The sequence below is a fragment of the Carassius auratus genome, chromosome 34 (genome assembly GCF_003368295.1).
Source record: "Carassius auratus strain Wakin chromosome 34, ASM336829v1, whole genome shotgun sequence".
Taxonomy (NCBI): Eukaryota; Metazoa; Chordata; class Actinopteri; order Cypriniformes; family Cyprinidae; genus Carassius; species Carassius auratus.
Genome location: NC_039276.1, coordinates 848,902 through 867,749, shown reverse-complemented (window position 1 = coordinate 867,749; position 18,848 = coordinate 848,902). Strand labels below are relative to the sequence as shown.

General features: G+C 39.8%; 1 protein-coding gene across 1 annotated transcript; it reads right to left on the bottom strand.

The window, feature by feature from the left end:
• Window positions 1-1,514: 1,514 nt before the first annotated feature.
• LOC113052892 (nuclear factor 7, ovary-like) lies at window positions 1,515-16,960 on the bottom strand. The gene is made up of 6 exons (XM_026217348.1): window positions 16,042-16,960; window positions 15,489-15,584; window positions 8,290-8,520; window positions 8,182-8,204; window positions 7,980-8,101; window positions 1,515-2,726 (listed from the first exon to the last, which is right to left on the bottom strand). Exons 1-6 carry the CDS (start codon window positions 16,435-16,437, stop codon window positions 2,239-2,241), a joined length of 1,356 nt encoding a protein of 451 aa, XP_026073133.1. The 5' UTR covers window positions 16,438-16,960; the 3' UTR covers window positions 1,515-2,238.
• Between the last annotated feature and the right edge of the window lie 1,888 nt (window positions 16,961-18,848).

Below are 18,848 nucleotides of genomic sequence, written 5' to 3'. Positions count from 1 at the left end.
CGAAAATAGTGGTATACCTGATAAGGGGTTCATAAAATGGGATTAAATACATAAAGGATATTTGTATTTTTTAACATATTATATCATTACAGCTTTGCTTCATTTTCTGAGTTGCTTGTAACCATTTTTTTTTTTGTTTGTTTGTTTGTTTGTGAGCTAGATGAATCAATGCATGTTCACATTTATTCTTCAACTGAAGTAACATCTTACTCCTGATTTCACTCAACTTTGGGACAGGAGAGCTTTCAATTAATAAATGGGGAAAAACATAACTGGTGTTATTTATTTGAAAAAGTACAGTAGCTCAGATATTTTCTTGTAAATTAAAATATTTATATAAATATTAAATATAAATTATTACTTGAAAAAAGTAATCTGATTACATAAATTGCGTTACTTGTAGTGTGTTACCCCCAACACTGCCTGCAACATTGTGAGTAGGTCTTAGAAAACCTCCATAATTATCAGGGTCCACATGAAATTAAATTGATTAAAAAGGATTTAGATGTAAATAATACAGAGGCAATGCAAGGCAAGTTTATTTATATAGCACATTTCGTACACAATGGTAATTCAAAGTGTTTAACATAAAAGAAAGTAAAATAGTCATGAAGAAAAATAATACAAAAATAAACAAGCATTTTTAAAACTTTGGAAATTATTTAAAGATGGACTTATTTAAAATGAATTTAAAATGGTTAAAAATAGAAAATTCTTTTACACAAAATACAGTGAATACATAAAATACAGTGCAATTGGTTCAGCCATTGCACAGTGCCCATTCAATAGAAGCACAGCTAAACAGATGGGTTTAGAGTCTAGATTTAAATTTGACTAGTGTTTTAGCACATCTGATCTCTTCTGGAAGCTGATTCCAACTGTGGGCAGCATAGTACCTAAAGGCGGACTCCCCTTGTTTTAAGAGGTAAAAACTATATAAATACTGTTCGTTTTCTTACACAAACCACTCGTTTCGTGTGTTAGGTCATCAATGTGTACTTACGATGGGGGATTGTTTAATTTTGACTCCTCTGTGCACGCTCTTTGAGATGGTGACCATAGACATCCATTATGTGAGTCACAGACAAGACTGGTTGGACCTAAAAATATCAAAATGGGAAATACTGAGGAAACAGAGAAACATACATATTGGATGTCCTTGAGGTAAGCTAAAACATACCAAAATTTAATTTGAGAGTGAACTATCCCTTTAACAGCACAGTTCATTGTAACCTATATGCCTTTTATTTCTATAATCGAATCTCTTAAATTAAAAATAGAGGCTTCTATATAAATCAGTAGTATCCACTACATTATTAATGTGCATTTCCATAGAATATAAATTTTAGTATTTGACATTAATTAAACCTTTTCCAGATAAATAAATCCTCCACCTGAGAAACATCTGAATGCTGAGTCAATCATTTTTAATCAGATTGTTTCTTATTTTTGTCGTGTTGTAATGAAGTTTCAACTGCTGACAGAGACACGACTGATTTAAACAAGCAAGTCAATTACATTCATTTATGACTTTATTGAGAAACATAAATAATCACTTCTCAGGGTAACCACTCAATGCATTTCCATGATTAAACCCTACTTCAATCAGGACCACTTCCGTCAAGTATATTTATGACAATTATAATTGCATACAGTTAGTGTTGGCGGTATGGTTATGTTCTGGGCAACACTCCACACGCCTGTCCATTCAGCCATGCTTGGACAGAGTGGGGAGAGCAGCAAGACAAACCCCCTTGGGGTACAGAACATAACCATTATAAGCATATATAATTACAATTCACAATTACATGAGTTGTAAACAACATGTCATATAGACCGCAGATGATAGGTGACTGGATAGGTACACGTCAGAAACAGCTGACTGTCAGCTGATGCAAGTGTGACTAACATGGCCTGACTGAACTAACGCGATGCTCGATTTATCATGACCAAACATTTAACCTTTCATTACTAAAATCATATAATCACATTTTCAATTAATCAAATAATTAAACTTTGTTCAGAATCTGAGTCAAACTTTTGAATGGTTTTCAGTGAGTCCCAGAGACTTTGTTCTGAGAATCAGATTTTTAAATATTTTAATAAAGTATTTTTATAGTAAGTATTTACATTTCATTTAACTGAAATAAACAAATATTGAAATTGTGATATGGATTGAATAATGGAAAGATGATGAAAAGATGGAAGTAGATCGATCCAGAGCTACAGGAGTAACATTTACTGACTATTGAATGGTAAGATCCTCAGAGAGTCAGTACTGAAGAAGAAAGGAAAAAGTGTGTCAGTGAAGTTGGTTGTGAATGAGTGTAAATGTGTTGTAGTTACAGGATCATAGAATGACACTGTTCCTCTCTCATAGTCCAGATACACTCTCACACGCTCAAGATCCTGTTTAACAGGAAAACCAAACTGATTAGACCATCCACACTGCACACTCCAGACATCAGTGTTAAAGAAAACACGTCCCTTCCTCTGGTTTGATGCTGTAGTTACTCCAAGTCTCCAGCCTAAACTCTCTTTAACCTCCACATCCCAGCAGTGTGTTCCTGAGTTAAAACCCTCTGAACCCAGAACACAGGAATAACAGTCAAATCTCTCTGGATTATCAGGAAGAGGTTGATTGTTCCAGCTGTTTCTCACACTGGTCAGATCATCAGACAGGACGAGATCTGGACGTGCAGTGTTTGGATCCAGAATCACAGGAGCTGATGAGACACAATCAACAGCTGCTTTTATTCTGATGTTCATATAATGATCAAGAGTGAACCACACACACATTATTATGAATTATGACTCGTGTTCATTTTGACAGGCATTTCTGATTTAGTCTTAGTCTTTATCTTGAGTCTTAGTCACATTTTAGTCATTTGAGTCTTTCAAAGATTTAGTCGAAGAAAAATCATTGCATTTTTGTCAACTTTTAGTCATTATTTTAGTCAAACTGCAGTTAACAATATTTATTTTGGTAGCTATTTAATATGTCGTTTTCAAACAAAAAATTTCATTAATTCTTCTCTGTTAAGACAAAATAAATTAAGCTTATGAGAAATTTGAAACAAGGATTGTATTTGAAAAAAACTTTAATAAATGATGACAATTTTTATTCATTCCTTTAACAGTAGTGAAAAGGGAGAAACTAATAAAAAAGCATGATAGGGTAATAAGACAAATATGAAAGAGATACAAATAAAAAAATATAAAAAATTCAGATACAGTAACTTAACATTTGTACATTTATTTAACAATTTTTTTTTGGTTAACATTGTGACGATTCATGTAACAGAGAGACACAGGAGAGAGTAGATCCAATCGCTATTATGTTTAATGGGATAATCCAATTCGTTGTCAAACACAAGCCAACATCAGTTTTCACAAAATTGGATTTACATAAAGCCTATCATTTGGTTCGCATTCGGAAGGTGGATGAATGGAAAACCGCATTTGTTTTGCCGTTCAGGCTTTCCAATTCCCCAGCGGTTTTCCAGGCACTTGTGAATGATGTGTTGAGAGACATGGTAGATCAATAAATATATACAAGTCTCTTTCTCTTCTTCAGGTGGGGGCGCACACCAAGGCTCAGACCGATCTCCACTGGTCGAAGCCTCCCGTATACATCGTGGCTCAAAGAGTGTGGCTTTCTACCAAGAACATTCCACTCCGCTCCGTATCTAAAAAGTTAGCTCCCAAATTTATTGGCATTTCCCTGTCACCAAGATTATTAGTCCAGTGGCAGTCTGACTCAAACTTCCTCCTGCGTACAGGAGAATACACCCCGCCTTCCATGTATCAAAGATCAAACCCTTTTTTTTCATTCACACATTAATCCGTCAGCCCAGGTTCACCTAACGGCACGACTCGTAGATGGGGAACCTACAAATTTGGTGATCCGTATTCTGGACTCGAGATGGAGGGTACACGGATTCCAGTACTTGGTGGACTGGGAAGGTACTGTTCAGAGGAGAGAAGTTGGGTTCCTACTAGGGACATCCTGGATCACTCCCTTATCGATGATTACAATCGACAGGTAGGATCATCTGGGAACTCCAGGAAGTGTTCCTAGGGGGGAGAGTACTGTCACGGTTGGTGGATTGCCCACCGAAGTCCCTGCGTCACCACTCTCCTGCTGGCTGCAACGGGAAGACCTTTTTGCTGTTTTCTCAATAGAGATCTTTTACTTGCAAGTCAAGTCAATTTATTTATAGAGCACAACATTAAAGGGTTAGTTTACCCAATAATCAAAATTATGTAATTAATAACTCACCCTCATGTCGTTCCAAACCAGTGAGACCTCCGTTTATCATTGGAACACAGTTTAGGATATTTTAGATTTAGTCCGAGAATGGTCTACTGTCCATGTCCAGAAAGTTTAGAAAAACATCATCAAAGTAGTCCATGTGACATCAGAGGGCCAGTTAGATTTTTTTGAAGCATCAAAAATACATCTTCTCTTCCGTGTCTGTTGTGAGAGAGTTCAAAACAAAGCAGTTTGTGATATCCGGTTCTCGAACGAATCATTCGATGTAACCAGATCTTTTTGAACCAGTTTACCAAATCGAACTGAATAATTTTAAACAGTTTGCATCTCCAATACACATTAATCCACAAATGACTTAAGCTGTTAACTTTTTTAATGTGGCTGACACTCCCTTTAAGTTCAAACAAACCAATATACCGGAGTAATTCATTTACTCGAACAGTAACACTGACTGAACTGCTGTGAAGAGAGAACTGAAGATGAACACCGAGCCGAACCAGATAACGAACAAAAGACTGACTCGTTCACGAGTCAAGAACCGGTTGCATCAGTTTTTGGATCACCAGTAGTTACATTTACATTTAATCATTTAGCAGACGCTTTAATCCAAAGCAACTTGCAAATGAGAACAATAGAAGCAGTCAGGTCCACAAGAGAACAACAACAGTATACAAGTGTCATGACAAGTCTCAGTTAGTCTAGTACAGAATGCATAGCCAGTTTTTTTTTTTTTTTTAATAAATGAAAGACAAGAAAAGAAGTAAAAGTGCTAATATTAGTTGGTTAAGTGCTGGCTAAAAAGTATTTAGATGTTTCTTTAAAATGAGTAAAGACTCGACGAGTTGTACGAAGCTGTACGAATTGAGATTGGGAGGTCATTCCACCAGCTGGGTACAATCCAGGAAAAGGTCAGTGAGAGTGATTTTGAACTTCTTTGGGATGGCAACACAATTTATCATTCACTTGCAGAACACAGACTTCTGGAGGGCACATAAGATTTAACCAGTGAGTTTAGATATCTTGGTGCTGTGGCAGTGGTCATCTTGTAGGCAAGCATCAGTCAAGCATCATCAAGCATCTTGAATTTGATGCGAGTGGCTACTGGTAGCCAGTGTAACCTGATGAGGAGAGGAGTAACGTGAGCTTTTCCTAGCTCATTGAAGACAACCCTCGCTGCTGCATTCTGGATCAATTGCAGAGGCTTGACAGTACATACAGGAAGGCCTGCCAGGATAGCATTACAATAGTACAGTCTGTAGAGAACAAGAGCTTGGACAAGAAGTTGGGTGGCTTGCTCTGACAGGAAGGGTCTTATCTTCCTAATGTTGTATAAGGCAAATCTGCAGGACAGGGTTGTTGTAGCAATGTGGTCTGTGAAGCTTAACTGATGATCCATCACGATTCCTAGGTTTCTGGCTGTTTTTGAAGGGGTAATGGTTAATGAACCCAGCTGTATAGAGAAGTTGTGATGAAGCAATGGGTTAGCTGGAATCACCAGGAGTTCTATCTTTATTTATCTATCTTTATAGTTTCTATCTTTGTAAGGTTAAGCTGAAGGTGATGGTCATTCATCCAGCTAGAAATGTCACTCAGACAGGCTGAAATGCGAGCTACCGTCGGGTCATCTGGTTGGAATGAGAAGTAGAGTTGGGTGTCATCAGCATAGCAGTGATAAGAAAAGCCATGCTTCTGAATGACGTCATGATCCTAATGATGTAGTTTTCAAGAAGTGTTAGATTTAGAGATGGTTTCTTGAGGAGTGGGCTTACCCCGAGCCTCCTTAAATGCTGAGGGAAATGTTCCAGAGTGAAGAGAGGAGTTGATAACGTGAGTAAGCGAAGTTATGACTGAAGAAGAGATCGCTTGAAGGAGGTGAGTGGGGATTGGATCAAGGGGACAAGTAGTAGGATGATTGGACAGGAGAAGTTTGGAAACGTCCATCTCTGAGAGTGGGGAGAAGGAGTAGAAAGAGTGTGCATCGGTCATTGTGAAGTTTTCCTCAGTCTGCGCTGTGGAGAATCGGTCACCGATGGTTCTTGTCTTATTTGTAAAGAAAACTGAAAAGTCGTCTGCTGTGAGAGTCGATGGAGGTGGTGGTGGAGGCGAAAAAAGAGAAAGTTTTGAAAAGTGTCAGAGCGTCACAACAGTTGATCATTTTATTGTGGTAGTACAATGTTTTAGCCTTCCTGAAGTCGGTAGAGTTTCTTGATTTCTGCCATTTCCTCTCTGCAGCCCTGAGTTTAGAGTGATGTTCATGGAGAACCTCGGACAGCCAGGGGGCAGATGGGGCGGTGTGTGCTGGTCTAGACAACAGTGGGCAAAAGTTGTCCAAGCAAGATGTTAAAGTGTAGCATAGAGTGTCCGTAGCACTGTTTGTGACCAGAGCTGAAAACAGAGAGAGTGCAAGAAGCGAGGATGAAACCACAGAAGATAGGGGAGATGGAAAGAGTGAGCGTAGGTTTCGTCGAAAGGTGACCTGAGTTTGAGTGTGTGCCGCTTCAGGAGTAGGGGCTAGGTTAGCAGTAATGAGGAAGTAGTCTGAGGTGTGCAGTGGAGCAACTGAAGAGTTGTCCACAGAGCAACAGCGCATATAGATGAGGTCCAGTTGGTTGCCTGATTTGTGAGTCACTGTAGTAGACACTCGCTTGAAATCAAATGAGGCGAGCAGAGTTTTGAAATTCAGCAGCCTGGGGTTTATCTATGTGGATGTTAAAGTCACCAAGCAGTACAAGAGGAGTACCATCTACAGGAAAGTTTGATAGCAGCACATCCAACTCCTCCAAGAAGTTTTCCAATTGACCAGGGGGACGATAAATGACTAAAGTGATTAAAATGAACCATTACCTGTAGGTGATGGCTGAAGATCAAATTTCCATTCTTTTGATATAAGGAAACCAGTACCTCCAACCCTCCCAGTGGTAAGAGGAGTGTGGGAACAAGTGAAATTAGTGGAGAAGGCTGCGGGAGCGGCAGTGTCTTCAGGTTTGAGTATCTTTCAGTGTGTTTCAGGTTTCAATAGTTCTTTTGGAGAGTTCGATTCAATAAACTGGTTGAAGAAAATGTTTCACCGGTTCATTTGTTTCATCTGCCCCATGGCTCTCAATTAGAGCACGCTGCTGTTCCACCTTTCAACCACAGATTTATGTTGCAAAACTGTGGGGCGCTGTTGAGCTCAAGAGGACTCAGGCACCGTCTGCCCGATTATATAATGAATACATGTGCGGGATTTAAATATATACTGCTTACTTTATGATTTAAAAATCTGAAAAATATTTGTTGCAGAATGCTGAAAACTTTTACAAGTTATTATTGTTTCAGTTTATCTTGTGGATTAATATAGACGAGCCACGCCTGAAAATATATTAGTTTCAGCTTGTCAACATCTTGTCTTTGTTGAAGAAATGAACACTGATTATGACACTTGTGTTATTGATCAAACACATAAGAAATTCTCCTCTGATCACTGTCATTGTTTGTTACAGTAAATATTTTAGAATTACCAATCAGTCAAAGTGAAATTAGATTTGCTGTATCACTGTAACTGTAAATATCATGTGTACCAAAGTTGCTCTTATCTTGTTTTGGGCTCATTTTGGTGTAGCAGCTCATCTGGTTATTCATACATAATGCTGAAATCTGTCAATATTCCCTCATGTGTCATTTCCAGTGTGTGTGTAACAGCACAGATCTTCTCCGGACTCACTGTTTTGGACGATGTACTGCATCTTCTTCCAAACTCTGAAGGGCAAGTTGCCCAAGTAACGCGGCAGATTAATCAAAGCTCCAGAAGGCATCTGTGGATCCGGCTGTGATGAGATCTGGACTCTGGAAGAACATTCAGCATCAATACTGCAGTGGCTTTGGATCAGAAGCAGAGAGAGCAGAGACCCCAGCAGATCACTCACCTTTCCATCGTGACTGGAAACTCCTGCAGAACAAACACACCATTGATCATTAAGAGCTCAATCAATCATCAATCAATCAATCAATCAATGGATGATCTGAAATCAGACCTTCAGAAAGCAGATGTCACTGGCTTTCATCATCTCCTCCATGTCTTTGATTGTGTGTGAAAGAGCTGAGATGTGTCTGTTCATATCCTTCAGCTTCCCATTCATCATCTCCTTCTTCTGCTCCTCTTCCTCTCTCAGTGCAGTGATTGTAGCTTCTTCTTCATCTCTGAGAAACTGATGAAGCTTCTCAAACTGCTGTTTAATCTGACGCTCTGTGTGCTCAGCTTGAGACTGAAATCAAATCACATTCACTTCAATCAACTCCATCAATATATAAACATATCACATCATTCAGATCCAAGAGAAACTCAGACAAGGACATACAACAGATTCAGAAGCAGATTGCTGCTCATTATTTACAAAAATAATCAACTGGAATCAATATCAGATATAACTAGATTAAAAAGTGTGTCGAGTCAAACATTAAGTTGGCTTGAAAAAGCCTGACCAGAAAGTTTGAAAAGAGTAATAAGTTTAAGAAGTTAAAGAAGTTTAAAAAAGCAAGTGATTAGCATATTAACATCATTACAAAAAAGTGATAAATATGTCAATAGCATGACTACCAGTTTAATAGCATGTTGCTGACACGTTTCTAGCATGATTAGTGAAAGTGAAGTGACATTCAGCCAAGTATGGTGACTAATACTCAGAATTTGTGCTCTGCATTTAACCCATCCGAAATGCACACACACAGTGCAGTGAACACACACACACACACACACACACTGTGAGCACACACCCGGAGCAGTGGGCCATTTATGCTGCGGCGCCCAGGGAGCAGTTGGGGGTCCGATGCCTTGCTCAAGGGCACCTAAGTCGTGGTATTGAAGGTGGAGCGAGAACTGTACATGCACTCCCCTCACCCACAATTCCGTCCGGCCCGAGACTAGAACTCACAACCCTTCAATTGGGAGTCCAACCCTCTAACCATTAGGCCACGACTTCCCCATTAGCGTGTTGTTAAGATGTTTCTAGCATGATTAACAAGTGACTAGCATGCTCCTAACAAGTTACTAGCATGTTACTATCATGATTTAGAAGTGACTAGCATTTTCGTAACATGATTAGCAAGGGACTAACATTTCACTAGCACTATTAGCTAGTGACAAGCATATTACTAACATGAATAGCAAGTGACTAGCATGTTTCTAGAATGTTTCTAGCATAATTATCATTTCACTAGCATGTTCCTAGCAATGCAGTTTAAGTCAAGGTGAGCATTAGGGGTCCAAGCACAATGGTTTGTGTAGATGATGCAGTTACACAAATTTAAGTTAAAGTTCAATTAAGTTAAATTATGAGTCCTTATCTGAAAATAGATGACTAATATAGTGTCACATATTCACTTTTTCAGTAATGTATGATAACTTGAGAAATATGTTGTCAATACTTTTCAAATACAATAAAAATAGTGGTACTATCATGTTGTTAGCATGATTAGCAAGTAACTAGCATGTTTCTAGCATGATTAGAATTTCACTAGCATGTTCCTAGCATGATTAGCAAAGTGACTAGCATATCGCTAGCAATATTAACAAGTTACTAGATGTTTCTAGCATGATTAGCATGTCACTAGCATGTTCCTAGCATGATTGGCAAAGTGACTTACATATCGCTAGCAATATTAACAAGTTACTAGATGTTTCTAGCATGATTAGCATGTTGTTAGCATGTTTCTAACAAGATTAGCATGTTGCTAGCATGTTGTTAACATGATTAGCATGTTGCTAGCATGTTGTTAACATGATTAGCAAGTTACTAACATGTCTCTCGTCAGCACTGATCATTTCATGTGGGCACAGCCACAGCTGCCAATCATTTCCTGCTCCCTCCTAATTTACCTGTCTTGCGTCTTGTGTTTGTCAGATTTTTTTTTGAAGCTCCCTGTTGTATGCCTAGTTTTTCGTTCCTGCTTCTTCCCTGTTTCATCTCCTCACTGGATCTTCACATGACTGCAACCCCATCCACTCCACTCAACATCGTATCGCTCATCTCAGTTCCTGCGTCCTGCTCTCCTGCTGCCTCACCTCATCGGCACTTCCTGGACACCTGTGACATCACCTCTCTACATTCCGTTTGTCCCTGTTGTTTACCACTGTTCACTTGTGTGCCTCTCAATAAATCTACTATCATTACTTGCAATTGCTTCCTCACCCTCACTGCCGTTACAGAACGATCTGACCAAACATGGAAGCAGCAAGTTCAACCGCACTCTCTGAATTCATCCACCACAGTGTCAGCCATATGGATCAACAGCAGGAGTAACACCCGATCAAGTGCTGGTGACGCAGGTGTCCGAGCTCACCCAGCAAATCCAACAGCTAACCTCTCCCGCTGCACCGCCTGCACCATCTGTTCCCCAAGCTGTCCCTGAACCCAGCTATCAGCTGGAGCACCGCCTACCAGTTCCTGAGAGTTACTCCGGGGAGCCGAATTTCTGTAGAGCATTCCTTACCAGATGTTCCATACATTTCTCATTGCAGCCTTGCACCGTCGAGATGGACGAGTCTAAGGTGGCCTTTGTTCTAACCCTGCTCTCCGGGAGGGCAGCCTGGTGAATGGCGGTGTGGAAGAACCGAGACCCATGCTGCGCCTCGTTCCACACTCTTGCGGCCGAGATGAAGAGAGAATATGATAGATCGGTAGCTGGCATAGAGGCTGCCAGAAGACTCCCAGATCTCAAACAGGGTGACTGTTTCATTGTGGACTACTCCATCCAATTTCACATCTTGGCAGCCGAATGCAAGTGGAACAAGGAGGGGCAGTGGGTTATGTCTCTGCTTGGGTTGGCCGACTGTATTCAAAGATATATCTACCTGCTTGAGTTGCCATCCCGCCTCAACGGGTTAATTGACTTGGCTCTTCGGGTGGATTCCCGCCTTGAACGACTGGAACAGTACACCCGTTCTACACGTTTCCCTGGCAACTCTGAAATTAGCAACCTGAGCAGAGAGAACGTCCCCTCGATTGTGGTGGCTCTGAACATTTTCTGCTCTCCTGCCCGGTAAAAGAGCCAGCCCGGTAGTAAACTTGAGGCTACAATCAGGTGGGAACTCCGCCGGGAAGACCTCATCATCCACTCTCCTTCCGATGAGACTGAGATGGGCCAACAACACGCACACCTGTCAAGCCCTTCTGGACTCTGGAGCGGAAGATAACTTCATGGACAACACTCTCACACAACAGTTGAAACTTCCTATCACATCTCCCTTGCACCAGATCTCTGTCAGGGCACTTAATGGCCAGGAATTACCCAACATCACCTATACCACTGGACCCATAACTCTCCTCACCTCTGGAAACCACACTGAGACCTTTCCCTTCCTTGGCAACCATTGTCCTAGGTCACCCTTGGCATGTCAAGCACAATCCATGAGTGGATTGGGGTTCCAACTCCATCACCTCGTGGAGCGAACGTTGTCATGAGTCCTGTCTGGTGTCTGCTTGTTCTTCTGTGACTGGTTCTGTTTTTCAGGAGAAGGCAGCGGTTTTGTCAAATTTGCCCGCAGAGTATCTGGACCTGAAGGAGGTGTTCAGTAAGTCCTGCGCTGCTTCTCCTCCTCCGTATCGTCTATATAACTGCCACAGAGTTAGTCCCAGGTAAGTCTCCGCCTAAAGGCAAGCTTTACTCTCTTTCCATTCCTGACAGGGAGGCCATAGAGAAATATATTTCTGATTCTCTAGCATCGGGGTTCATCTGCCCTTCCTCTTCTCCAGCAGGGACGGGGTTCTTTTTTGTTTGTAAGAAGGGTGGTTCTCTGCGACCTTATATTGATTACGAGAGCCAAACAACATCATGGTGAATAATACTTAAACTTTTCCATTGATGAATTCAGCCTTCAAGAGGTTTTTTTGATCCATCCGAACACTGGTGACTGTATTTTACCTGATAAATTAGTTATCTCAACACTCATATGGGAGGTCGAGTTGAACGTCAAGACACCTTAGAAGGGGTAACGCCTCGGCCTGGGTGCCCACCGAATCGGTTGTTCATTCCGGAGGGGTTGCTGTTGGCTTTTGGGACTTTCTTACTGGAAGACCACAGGCAGTACTGTTCGGCAGTAACACATCCAGCACCATCACACTGAACACTGGGCCCCCCCCCCAAGGATGTGTGCTGAGCCCCCTCCTCTTCACTCTGCTGACCCACGACTGCACACCATCACACAACTCCAACCTCTTTATTAAGTTTGCGGATGACACGACTGTGGTGGGTCTCATTAGCAACAGAGAGGAGACAAACTACAGGAGCTAGGTGAGCCACCTGGCCAGAAGGTGCAGTGACAACAATCTCTCTCTGAACGTGTAGAAGACGAAGGAGATAATTGTTGACTTCAGGAGAGTGCACACTCAGCATGTTCCTCTGACCATCGACAGTGTGACTATGGAGAGAGTGAGCAGCACCAAGTTCCTGGGTGTGCACATCAGAGAGGACCTCTCATGGACCGACAACACTGCAGCACTCGCCAAGAAATCACAGCAGCATCTCTACTTCCTCCGCAAACTGAGGAGAGCCAGAGCCCCAACCCCAATCATGTACTCCTTCTACAGAGGCATCATCAAGAGCATCCTGACGAGCTGCATCACTGTGTGGAATGGTGCCTGCAACGCATCCCGCCGGAAGAGAGCAGCTGAGTAGATCATTGGTGTCTCTCTCCCCTCCCTCCAGGACATTTATGGAACCCGTCTCACACGCACCTCACCTCTCTGCATTGCAGGCGATCCCACCCACCCATCACTCAGCTTCTCCATTAGGCTGTCAGGAAGCTGAACTCACCAGTTGATTCGGTAAAAACCAGCTAAAAACCAGCTAAGACCAGTATGACAGTATCCAAAACCACTTTAAAACCATGTTAATAGCCTGTTTTTAGTCTGATTAGCAGGTTACTAGCATGTTGTTAACATATTTCTATGCTAATCCAGCTTAAACCAGTCCATTCAGTAAAAAACAAAAAACAAAACAAAAAAACAGCTAAGACCTGCATGACAGTAGCCAAAACCTCTTAAAAACCACCAACTTGGGCGACCAGCCAAAGCAACCTATCAGCTTAGGCTGGTTTCAGCTGTATTTTTACTAGGGAGTTTTAAGCTTTGTATGGCAGTAGACAGCTAAAATACATCATAAGTCGCATTGTATAAAGTTTGCATCACCTCAAAGAAAGTCTTTGGGATTTTAGGTGGTTTTGGTAGTCTGGTTTACGAAAACCGTAAGCCAGCGCCCGGTTCCCCAAAAGATTATTATCACTAAGTAGTCTTAACCTATTCCTTAACCTCTCTCTTAACCTTATGGCACGATTCCCGACACGTTCGTACGCTAAGTATATCTTCTGTAAGTCACACTTTAGTAAAGTTGGTCTGGACCATTCGTAAACTCTCTCTTAGCGTTGTTTGAAATCAGTGCAGCGCAGTACAAGTCAAACGATGGTATGTTGACAATGTTGTGGCTCAACAATGATTTTATTTTTTAAGACTCATAATAAATTGTTCGCAATGGATACAGGCCTATTTATGAAGTTGACTTTATTTGGTATCAGAACAAATATGGTGGTAATTAGCCTAGGCTTTTTCGTAATGTAATTAAAGCGAATTGGCAATCAATTTTTTGATAAATAAAATCTGGCAAACAATTTGGCTCTAAATGGCTAAGATCTATAAATGGGTAATCATGGTTGTGTCCAGTAAGCGACCAACTATAGCAGCGATCCAACGTGTCCTTGTATTGAATCAAAGACGGAGCCAGACGAGGAGCCGTTTAGTCCAAGTTAATTTTTTTATTTGGCAAAACTTAAGTCCTTTTGACATTTTGCCTGAAGTGGCTACATTAAAAAAAAATTTGCCTCCCAAGACAGCTCATTATGGAGCTGCTGGACCTTCTCAGACCTGCACTTGCCAGGCAAACGTGGCAGAATTTAGCTTTAAGCCCTGAAGCCCAGCGCAAGGTTTTTTTTTTTTTTTTTTTTTTTTTTTGCTACAGAGAGCTTCATCGAGGTCGTGGGAGAGGGCTACAGCCTAATCAAGACCTCGGTGTAGAGGTGCGTCCACACTGTCACCAACGCCCTTCTGCGTCATGCCGGGGATTACATCCTGGTGGATGGCACACTCATCCCTATCGCCAATCCATCAGTGATTGTTCAGGCGTAGGCTACTTATCGGGAAAGGGATAAGCGGCCATAAACGTGCAGGTTATAGTGGACCATAGGGGTGTGATCTCCGACCTGGTGGCAATGTCCAGCAAAACTTCAACTTCCTCTGACGAGACGCTTGGTGCCCTTTTTTACATTGCTTCCCCAGCATATTTTGTATCTAACTCTCTCTCTCTCTGTGTTCATTGTAGATAGGTTGCTTTTTATTTAAAACATAAACCAATTGCAATCAATACCGCATTAAACAGAAGTAACTGCAGCTGCTTGCCATCAATTTTGATTGTTAAGTACCTTACCATTAATAAAAAAAGTGTATTATATAATTTTTAGTCGTTAAAGTCTTTAAACCCACGTCAAGAAGTGGCACAAGTGGCACAACGGGATAAGGAGGGTGGATGATAAGCGAGGGATACTCGGTTCGTCTAACCGCCACAACATATCGTGTGAACATATTACTGACCATTTGACAATTAAATGTATAGTCTATATTCTACTGATAACTAAAATATGTTACAATAAATGTTACTATCATAATTTGAGGAATGTTTAATTTGCATAGAACGTGTTGTCTTTCTTAACGCTGTAATGCACCTTTGCGTTAAGTGGAAAATCGATTCCTGAGCAATCGATGCCAACTAATTCAGCACCCTCGCTTTGGACAGCGCTCTTGTAACGTCGGATCGTAAGAGGCAGCGTGTTAAGAAATTTCCAAAGGGACACTTCGGGGAACACACTTAGGAACATAAACAACTTTGGTAAGATATATCTTTCGAGAACTTTTTGAGTGCTTCTTGAGAACAGACTTCAAGAGAGAGCATTATTGGGGAACCGGGCCCAGATCAGTTAAAAAAGATATGGCAACAGAATTTGGTGGTTGTAGCTTGAAAGCTCTAGGATGAGATACATTTTAAAATGTAGTCTCAGAAGAAGAAGAAAAAGAAAAATGTTTAAATAGGATTTCAGTAAGATGGCTTTCTTAAGCCAACTTAACTAATCATAATTGTGTTTAGTGATGCTACAGCGGTACTGAAAATGACTGATTCAGTTTTTCTTCACCTTGATGTGTTGAACTGTTTTCTCTAACTCTCCTTTCATGTTTTCATTGCGTTGAAGTTTCTTCTGTAAGGACTTCAGTTCTATATTGAGCTCCTCCTAGAATTAAACAAAATAAAAATAAAAAATAAAATATATATATATATATATATTATATATATATTATATATATGTTATATATATATATATATATATATATAACAAAAATAATATATATATATATATATATATATATATATATATATATATATATATATATATATATATAATTAAGATAACAGCGAAGAGAAGAGAATATCATACAGTGCTGTGTTTTGTGTAAATCTCACACTAAATTGATTTATTAACCTATGTAAGTAAATTTCATCAGTATGAATTTGATCTCTTACCCAGTGACTACACTTTAGTTCACAAACACAGAACAAATCAGAGCAGAGTTTATATCATATGAAGTTGAGTAAAACAGCAGAGAGAAATACTGAGTGCATGAATGTGATGATATCTGTGTTTATGACTTATTGTTCTTTATAAATGAAATAAGAGACATTTGTCCTACCTTATATGAAGGAACAACTTCACTGATGGGTCTGAACGTGTGACTGACGTGTTTCTCTGAATCTCTGCACACTACACACGCCGGCTGTTTGTCCTCCAGACAGAAGAGTTTGAGTTTCTCACTGTGTAAACTGCAGATCTCCTCAGATCCTGATGAACGACTCTCATTTCTCTCCTTCAGGAACGACTCACACAAGTTTTGTAATGCAAGATTTACTGGAGGACGATAATTTGAGGATCTTCTCCTGCAGACAGGACACTCCGGACTTTTCTTGGTTTTCCAGAACTGTTGAAGACACTCTTTACAGACACTGTGACTACATGATAAAAGAACAGGAGACTTGAAGATATCATAGCACACGGGACAATTATAGTCATATTCAGCTGATGAAGCCATTTTCACTGTTTGAGCTCCAGCAACCTAAACTTTACTTTCACTTTCTGAACGACGGTTTCAAACACGAATAACCTCGAGAATCACAAAGATCTGCTGTCTGTTCAGAAACAAACTTCTTCAAAGTCTTTCTCTTCGTCGTCCTCTACTGCGGCAACGCTATCTGCGCTTCAAGTTCATTGCACGTCTACTCGGCGGTGGGTGGTAGATCAACGTGCGAGCGTGTTAAAGGCGCTACCGTCTCCGTTAGGATGTCATATTTATTCATATTCATAACCACGAATGAGGATTTACTAAAAGAAGACTGTAGCGCTCACACGTTAATGTACCAAGCACCACCGAGTAGACGCGCAATAGATTTGAAGCGCAGATGGCGTGACCGCGTTTCGTCCTCTGATGACTGATTCTTCTTTGCTTTTGTCAAAGAGAAAAAAAATCAGTTACAGAAAGAAGAAATAACAAGTGCCTCTCTTCCTGGTGGTGTTGTAAGAGCGTGGAGTTTCTGATCGCTCACTAAAAAAATGCTGGGTTAAAAATAACCCAAGAAGTAAACCAAATATGGGTAATAGCACCTTCCCAACTGTGTGTTATTTTTAACCCAATGATTGTGGTAAAAGCCAGCTGGGTTAAAAATAATCCAACAACTTGGTTAAATGTTTACAAGAGAAAAACAATATATCTGTTTTAAAATCCGGTTTTAAGTTTTAAACGATAAATGGAGAGCTTAGTATTTAATATAAATATGCAAAATGATTTGCATGATTTCAAAATACACCAGTGAACATTCAGAACATATATCTAATAAATGTTGAAGTACAAATATTCAAAATACACATTCAATTCAAAACAAATGTATTTATACAAGATACATAAATTAATATACATATATGCATATGCATATATACATGTATACATGTTAAGTTCAAAACACAAATATGCACCAACAGCACAGATATTAATTAACTGCACATCTGGAATAAAAGATAAAAAAAAAAAACGTACTTTATACCATATTGTTTACCAATTCAAAACCTACACTGGTGCACATACAGTACAGAAATATACAACCTAAACATTTGTGCTCATAGGGTACACAAATTTAAATCACAAATGTGCACATTCAGTATACCAATTCAAAAACTACACAAATGTGCACATCAAGATCATACCTTTATAATACTTCAAGGAATAAACATATCCTTACATATCCTATAGGCTATTTGCAAAAAGGGCCCGAATGCACATGAACATAACTTCGGAGCTCTGAATGCAAACTCCTTTTGTGGAGGCATTCATGATGAAACAATGTACAGAAACACTGTGCAGAAACACTGCAGCTAAACTAAAAAAAAATGCACATCATATAGCTGGTAAATAACATATCCACAATATATATACACCGGCTGAAATGTTTTGAAATCACTTGTACCCTACCTGTTCAAAAAATCCAGTCTCTGTCTGTGTCAGTTTGAGTCTTGGTAAAGTTTTCAATCCCTGCCAACAAGATGCTCCTCTTTCGGTCACAGATTATGGAAAGTGAAACATAAATCTATAGGGGTGTTTGGATTTATTCACACACTTTTAAATATTTATTTGAAGCTTTCTTTTCAGATTCTTACAGTTTTATCATAATAGGCTGCATATTAAATTATTGGGAGAAAACCGGTTGTTTCTTTGTGAAATCAGACATTTCAGCTTAAATTATGATTTGTAAGTGATGAAAAAGAATGACACCGTTCTTTATGAAAAGCATTCAAGTTGGGAAGTAGTTTTCAGGAATCTATTCTTATGTAAAAATAATTTCCCAAGAATAATGAACGTGTTAACTGCCAAGTTGTGCGTTTCATCTTTCATAAACATATCAAATAGTATTTTTTCCTTTGTTAACACAGGAAAATCTTCAAATTTAGGAAATAGCCAGTAATGCAAATCCTCCCAAAAGGTATAAGCAAATTTACATTCATAAACAGATGTTCTGTTGTTTCAATCTGATCATCACAAGATGAGCAACAGTTAACATCAAAACCTAATTGACATCTTAAAAATTCTCGATGGATACACTCCATTTGAACCGCACATGGAACACATGGAATAAGTTCACTGAAGTTCAATCAAGAGGAGCCGAGATGGAACCGCCGAATCGACGATCTCAGGTTACCAGTTTTATTTGTGTTGATGTTAAATATGTCAAATGTATCATCTTGATTGAACTTCAGTGAACTTATTCCATGTGTTTCATGTGCGGTTCAATATCCCCTTACGAAAATTAACCATGGTTTTACTACAAATAAAACCAAAAAACCATGGTTACTATAGTTAAACCATGGTAACCACAAAATAACCACGGTTTTGCTATATTAACCATAGTTTAACCATGGTATTTGTAGTAAATCTGTGGTTGTACAAATGGTGGT

What these genes read in the sequence shown, in the direction of transcription:
- LOC113052892 (XM_026217348.1), bottom strand. Translation starts at nt 16,437, where the DNA reads ATGGCTTCATCAGCTGAATATGACTATAATTGTCCCGTGTGCTATGAT. An exon ending in GTGACATCTGCTTTCTGAAG is followed by an intron (nt 8,205 to 8,289) that starts GTCTGATTTCAG and finishes TTTGTTCTGCAG; the next exon opens with GAGTTTCCAGTCACGATGGA. An exon ending in TTTCCAGTCACGATGGAAAG is followed by an intron (nt 8,102 to 8,181) that starts GTGAGTGATCTG and finishes ATGTTCTTCCAG; the next exon opens with AGTCCAGATCTCATCACAGC.